This window comes from Fukomys damarensis, unplaced genomic scaffold (genome assembly GCF_012274545.1).
Source record: "Fukomys damarensis isolate Sample0158 unplaced genomic scaffold, DMR_v1.0_HiC HiC_scaffold_10, whole genome shotgun sequence".
Lineage (NCBI taxonomy): Eukaryota > Metazoa > Chordata > Mammalia > Rodentia > Bathyergidae > Fukomys > Fukomys damarensis.
In genome coordinates, this window is record NW_022900922.1 from 40,155,715 (window position 1) to 40,163,286 (window position 7,572).

At 38.6% G+C, this 7,572-nt stretch overlaps 1 protein-coding gene across 1 annotated transcript in view; it reads left to right on the forward strand.

Moving 5' to 3' along the window:
* Nucleotides 1–4,489: 4,489 nt before the first annotated feature.
* The window catches only part of LOC104870645 (prolactin-like), an 8,306-nt gene continuing 5,223 nt past the window's right edge, over nucleotides 4,490–7,572 (forward strand). The window contains exons 1-2 of the mRNA XM_010636326.1: nucleotides 4,490–4,588; nucleotides 6,870–6,977. Coding sequence (XP_010634628.1) covers nucleotides 4,490–4,588; nucleotides 6,870–6,977 — 207 coding nt within the window. The remainder of the gene's footprint in view (nucleotides 4,589–6,869; nucleotides 6,978–7,572) is intronic.

The window sequence follows — 7,572 nt, forward strand, 5'->3', positions numbered from 1 at the left end:
TATATATATATGGGGGGCGCATACCAGGGATTGAACTCGGCTTGAAAGGCAGACCACCGAATGGTTGAGCTAAATCCCCGGCCCCAAATGTTTATATTTGACAGATACTCTCATGAAAGTAGTCACTCTTTGCCCTTAGAGGAACACACACATTCAGCGTATGGATTGTCTTTCCCTGCATGTTGTGATTGTTCCGTAACTAGCAACTTTTTGCTTAGAGAATGCTTCATCCACCATCAGATTGTTTTTGCCTAGTGTGGCTTCTTACCAAAGAGTGTTCTTCAAAGCTGAGCAATATGGCAATGGGCTCCCGCTCTTGGAATTCTCCAGTTGTGACTCTTTATCTAACATTCAGATGTAGGTGGATGAAAGGCTCTTTTGAAGATAATCGCAGTGCTGCTATGCAGCAATACCTGTGGCTAAGTTGCACGTAATTCTATAAAAGTTCTTAATCAGTATCCACCATCTGGAAGTCCATTTCCCACACTGTGATACATGTGTCCAGGTTTCTTTCAGAGAAAAATGGATGGTAGCACTGACCATTACTCTCAAGTACCCACCAGTGATATATTTACTTTTGTTTCTGTGAACTTATGCTCTGCTAAAGTAGAAGCCAGTTCCACAGAAGGAAAAGTTTTGCTAATGTAGCATCAAAGAGTCTTTTGCAATGCAATCTGAATACTTCTTCTTATGATTTGAGGCTCTTCATGCACCTGAGTCCTCAGGTTAGACAGGGAGATATGATGTTAATGGGGTGAGTGGTCCAGAGTCCCAAGGAGAAATTGCATTAGTGCTCCAAAATGAAGTGAGGAAGAGTAAGTTTGGAATGCAGAAAATTCCTTAGGACATCTGCTGGTATTTTCATGCCTTGTTATTAAGGTTAGATAAGAACTTTAACAATCCAGTCCAGGAACAATGAGAACTTGCCCAAACACCTCAGAAATGAAGGCATGGATTATGCGTCCCTGTAATGAACCCTGAACACTGTGATACCTCCTAAAGTTATATACATAAAATCTTTAGGATATATTTGCATTTATGTACTATACAGCAAAATAGTAATTGTGTTAGTATCAGTTGTTAAATATCATTGTATCTGCATTATGAGTCGAGCCATGCCATGTGCTGTGGAAGCTTCACCCAAAGGAAACTCTGGCTCCTCACAGAGGGAAGGAGTTAATGCAATCCCAGTTCCATGCAAAATAGCTTTATTATATTAATGGAGTTATAAACTTGGTGCTTTCTGTATTATAAATTATGCATGGTTTTGGGAGATCTGTCTGCTTGGGAAATCAATATGGGATATGCACTGACTGTTAATCATCCCATATCATCTTGACTGGATGAAGCAATATCTATCAGATTACCCAAGCCCACTCCCGGAACTGCCAGTCACATATTTGAGATATTATGTTATGGAGCCAATCTGACTGGGGAGGAGTGAAGGGGATGGTGGGTGGATCTGCCAATACTTCAGGTCGAAAGAAAGGAGGATAAAAAGGAGCTCTATTGTAGTGTTTTGAAGCTCTGACTTCCTCAGGTACTCAAGTCAGCCTCATCACCAGGAAACTCCAGGTAGGCTGCAGGTCTTCCATGTTGGGAGTGGTGTTGATTTATTAATCCGTCTGTTGTCTCAATAACAAGTTCTGTGGCCAGCAGCTATGAGATTTTGTGGCTCTTCTGCACAAAGATGACCACTATGCTCGCTGCTGGTTTTGAAATTGTAAGCCTAATGCATTTGTGTGTGTGTGTGTGTGTGTGTGTGTGTGTGTATGAGTACTTCATCAGCTGGATTATTATTAATTATAGTGACCTCATATAGGAATCTCTAAATGGTACGTGGAACTTTTGAGTTCACAGAAGATGACTTTTGTCACTTTCCTCCAGAGAGACTTGGGACTGAGAAGGCAAATTGAGTACAAGCTAATTCAAGGTTATCCTATTGTATCCTTGATAATGGTACAAACTCTCAGCTAGAATTTTGGTTTAGTACATTATGTAGTAGCTATCAGTGAGCACATGTTTATGTGTGTTTGTGTTGTCCATGAAAGAGGACTATGTCTCAGTCCCCAGCCCCTGCTATTTTTCCTAGAAGCAAGAATCTCTCTATGTGTATCTTGACTGTGGACTAAATAATTTTATACATTTCTGGGCAATTGCTCCATGCATTTTAAAAATCTGTGTACTAGGGATAGTAATAAAATTTTCCCTATATATGAAAGGCAAAAGTAAGAAAGAGATGAAAATACATGTTAGGAAACAAGGTACACATATATTTCATTTTAAAAATGAGACGCTAAAAAGTATAAATGCAATTAACATATAGAAATTCAATCACCTTATATTAGAGAAAATTATATTTGTCTTTATTTTTATTTTATATTTCATGGTATTTAGCACACAAACATATTTAAACTTATCTATCAGTTGGGAAGGACAAATTTTATAATGATAATAAGAGAGTATTTCTTTCAAGAATTGCAACGGCATTTATTTAAGATACTGCACAGAAATTACAGTAAATTGAAAGTAAATGACTTTAAATTTTGAAAATTGGCCAACGCACACTGGTCTCCAAAATTACCTTCATCTTCTCTTTCATTTCTATTAGTGCTAATTCATAAAAATCCTTTATTTCTGGCCAATATATCTTCCTGAGTATGAGTAAGAAATAAAAGAAACAGGGGTGGGGATTTAACTCAGTGGTTCCACTGTCTGCCTCACGAGCACATGGACCCAAGTTCAATCCCAGGCACCAAAGAAGGAGAAAAACAAAGAAAGAAATGTTTTGTATGGTGTTATGGGTGTAATAATAATGATGGAAAAAGAGAGAAAGAGAAATAAGGAGAATACTGGATCAAATGTGTTCATAATGTTTCAAATGTTCAGAAACTGACCTCTGACCTTGCACTTGATGCAGCAGGTCTTTCTCTGGTGAAGAGCTTCCCGTATTCTACATCACCATGGACCCCAAGGGGAAAGGTGCGTGCGTCAACTCAGGGAGTTGTTGGCTTCATTGACACTCTTATGTGAGTTACTAGTAAATAAATTTAGTTAATATCAATAAGCTTCCAATTCATAGGTGTAGAAGAAGTATCATGACTTTTCTGTGAAGGAATTACACAGCATTTAATAGAGTGATTCAGTCATCATCAAGTGGTGGATTTTCCTAGCTTTAGACATTTGGAAAGAACTAAATATCTTTTGCAGTGTATTATTGGAGGTCATGGAGCATGGGTGGGGTGCTATAATTAATGGAGAGAGGACAGGTGCTGGTAAGCACAGTCCATTGCACTGGATACATCTCTGAACAAGAGTGTAGGTTGCACAGAAAGCCACAAGGCTGAGTTTGAGCTACTCTGGACCACAAGAGCCAATGAGTCCAATTTGTCTCATCTCTAGAAGGTCAGAATTAAACTTCTCTGGTTTCCTGGAGTATTATCTCATTTGGCCAAGTTGTGTCACCGTGGCGAAACTCAGTTTTGAGCTCACAATGCAGGGCTATTGGCCAATGTTCAGCTTATGGTGCATTCTTAGTTTCATTCAAGACAATGCCTTTTAGCAATGAGAAGCAGGCTAGTGTTAAATATTTTCTTTTGCTTCCTGAGACATTTTGTGTGAAAAGTAGATTAGTAACAACTAATACATTTTGTATGATATAAACAATAAAATCAATTGTGCATTTTGTCATATCAGACTGTAAAAATGAATACAATGATAAATTTGAAGATAACTGCACTTACAGTTAAAGAACATTTATCCACTTATGAGTTTCCCAGCACTTATATAATTTTTTCTATGCAGAAAGTGTATTTCATTAACATATGCACATAAAATATTCAGTTAAAATTCTATTATGGTAGATTGTATAAAGTAAATTTTTGGATTCAATATGATTTTGGAAAAGCATATCTCTATCAAGTAAATCATATCACATTATTTTAAAATTTTAGCTAAAGCATTATGCTACATGATATAGTGTAATATTAATTATGTTCAATTATTTTAGCTATTTTTCATTTATTTTTAAAATATTTATCTAGTTTTATCTTGGAGATTTTTCCTTGTATTTATCAAAGTTTCTGTGAAACATTCTTTTTCTGTATTTTTTTTTTTTAACCCGGTGATCACATTCAGGACCTCGGGTTGTGAGGCAGGTGATAGAATCTCTGAGACAAATTTCCACCCCTGAACTTAGTCTTATTAAGGCATCTTATACAAAAAACTATTTGGGAGTAGTCCCACTGAGGGTAAAATGTGATTTTTAGTTTTTAAACTACTCACTATTTTTTTATCGTTTTGTGAGTGTGAATCATTGCTAGTATCCTTATTATTATTATTATGCTTGGATCGTTCCATCAAATCGAAGAGCAAATTGACTGAATCACCTCTGATCATTCACAACGATTTTGAAAGTGATATTTTTAAAACTGAGTAAGTAGATCCTGTCTAGCCTCTGAGGGCCCCATCACCACACTGCATAACGCCAATGTTGTCCTTCTTGAGATTGGCAGTAAGCTCTGCACATAGTGCACCCCAGGAACACAGATGCGGTCCCTGCTGCAAAGACCAGACTGAGAGCCCACAGGTGAGAAGGATGTGAGGAAGTTAAGGGCACAGACCACAGTGCGGGTGCTCTGCCTCCTCCCCTGGTAATGGTAGGACTCAGGAATATCATTTGCCTCTTCTAAATCTCGTGTTTCAATACATAGGGTGATTGTTATGACGCCTCAGTCAATTGGTGAGAGGTATAATAAAGCTCAAATTTGGAAAGTTATGCAATGTTATTGGCCTCGTGCCAGGCAATTGCATAGAGGAAGATCCAGGCCATGGCATTTTCTTAGGAAAGGATTTTCTTATACCCAGCATCAGCAAACTGGCAACTCTGTTTATTCTTAACAAGGAAGAAGATGAAACCTCCGGATAATATGTGGTGTTCTCATATATCTGTTTAAGATGCTCCTATCTATGAGTGATTTAAAAATTACAGACTCCTAGAGAATCTCACTGCTGATCAGCTGCATAAATTCTGATGACATTAGTTTATTAATTAATTTTTTTGGTACTGGGATCAAAGTCAGGACCTTGTGCTTGGAACGCAGGTGTTGACACCAATGATCTAAATCTCCAACCCAACATTAATCTATTTTAAAAGGATACTTTAAAATTCTTGAATCAAATTGAATTCAATATCCAAGTGTTTGCCAAGTACACAAGCCTTTGTTGGTATAATATGAACGTCCAGGAGTCATCTTCTCAGACTATGAAAATGGCCGTCACATACAGGCACACAGTAGAAACTGTTTTTTCTTCCTTACTTGACCATTTACAGCACCAAGTCATGCCTTGAAGGCAGTGGAGATAGATGAGGCTTCCCCGAGAAGAATGGCTAGATACGACCTCACCAAATGGACTGACCCTGATGCTGTGGTTTTGTTTGAGCAGGGTCCCTCCTCCTGCTGCTGGTCTCAAGCCTGCTCCTGTGCCAGAATGGGGCCTCCCATAGCACTTGTCTTCCTGGGGACAAATGCCACCTGATCCTCCAGAAACTGTATCAGAGAGCATATTATTTGTCTCGGAGCATGTATTTACATGTGTCACAATTGCTCTTAAAACTGGTAAGCATCACATTTGTATATCTTCCCAAATGGAGAAAATCGAATCATGATGGGCCTACAATACATTTCAAATGTGAAAAATTCAGCAGCCAAATATCTAATAAAATATGAATATGAATAAAATGGTGTCAGTCAATAATCTCAGAAATGGAAGGAAGGGAATCTTTTATACAATTTTATTGCAAAGCAATAATCATTAAAAAGATCAGTTAGTACATGTAAGTTTAACATTCTAAGCACTTGCCATATCACTTTTAATCAGGGCTGAGGACCAGCACTGATTTCTTGCTCTTGCACAATAAGCTGCTCTATAGGCGTCCTTCACTGAGTGCACTGCACATACCTGGGAAGCCAGAGTGGTTTTGCAGTGCATTGTGTGGACTGAGTAGAGTTCACTAAACTGAACTCTCATAGAGGAAAGATACACCTAATTCTGTGAACAATATCCTCTCTTCTAGGTGAGACAGTAGAGTGGGGTTTAGAGCAGCTAAGGACTCTGCAGATAATGTGGCCCAGCTTCTCGGACACACAAAGATATTCATATAATTCTTGTTGCCTCCATTTTCAAGTCGCCATGGTGTGTCTCCAAATCATCCTATCGATGCTTTTAAATCTTCACAAATTTGGCTTAATGGTGCTCACTCAATTTCTCTTTGCTTTTCATCTCAAAGTATTATTGACAATTTCCAGTGGTGTTTTGCTCCATTTTATTCCTTATCTTGTCACATTGAATATCTTGTATTTTGAATTTATACGAACCTGGCAATACTCATGTTTAAGGATTAAAAATAATTTTCAGAAACACAATTATTAATCTTTATTTATAGAAAGAATATGACTTTGGACCCAGAGGAAAAAAGAGATTCAATACTTGGATGTAGATGCCTTCGCAGGATGGGTTTAGCTCAGATACTAGAGAGAGTGATAATTACAGTACTTACAGATGTGCAGTTTTTACAGCTTTTCGTGTTTGCATTTCAAAGTGTGACTCCTAGGGAGGGTGAGTGGACAAGAGCACAGCAAAGAAGCTAAGAGGTGGTGAGTTTAAAATATGAATTGAAAATAGGGAGATTGCAGAGCTACTGGGAAACACCAGGCTCAATGGTGACTTTCTTCATTCTTCACATTCAGTTTTCATTCAAATCTCACTGTTCAAAAAATTACACATCCAGCAATGTATTCATATTTTTAATGAATCCATGTTTTCAAGTTGCATGTCCATACTAATGAAATTCTCTTCATCATTTTTAGACAGATGTGTATTCCCATCACCCGGGCTACTTCTCGCCAGCCAAAAAAATGTGTCACACATTCGATATTCTCACTCCAGATGAGCGGCAGGACGCCAAGCTGATGCCGGTGAGTCCCTAGCCTGGCTCCACCCGAACAGCTCAGGCAGTGACTGGCTCTGCCCTGCACCAGGCTCTCCCAGGCTCTGTGATCAACCATAGCCGTAGTCATACCTTTTGTGAAAAGGACTGAAGAGTAAGAACACAAATGAAAGGACTCTATGTATTTGCTGAACTATACTTCCAATTTAAGGTTAAGTGAAGATTGCACTAGAATCAGAAATTGGCCATGCAGATCATGTTCCTTTAGCCGATGCCTTGTAACTAGCGTTGAATATAGTATGCTCCTTGAATCGAGCAGATCTCTCTTCCCTATGGATCACAGGTTACTGTGACTCCTGCGTTTGTGGTGCGTTCATCAGCGACCCCTGTCTATTTACAACTTCTCTCCCGTACTCCCAAAACCCTCCTCATCCTTCTCCCTTTGTTACTGCTTCTCTGATGCCGACTTCCTCACTGTGCACTCGTACCCCTGCCTCATTTTTTGCTTCAGCTGAACGTCAATCCACTGTTCCGGAGCTGTTCTATGCTGTGTCCACTTTCTCAGAGATGCAACTCAGGTCTGTCTTCTGATAAAAAAAAAAAAAAAAAAAAAAAAAAAAAAA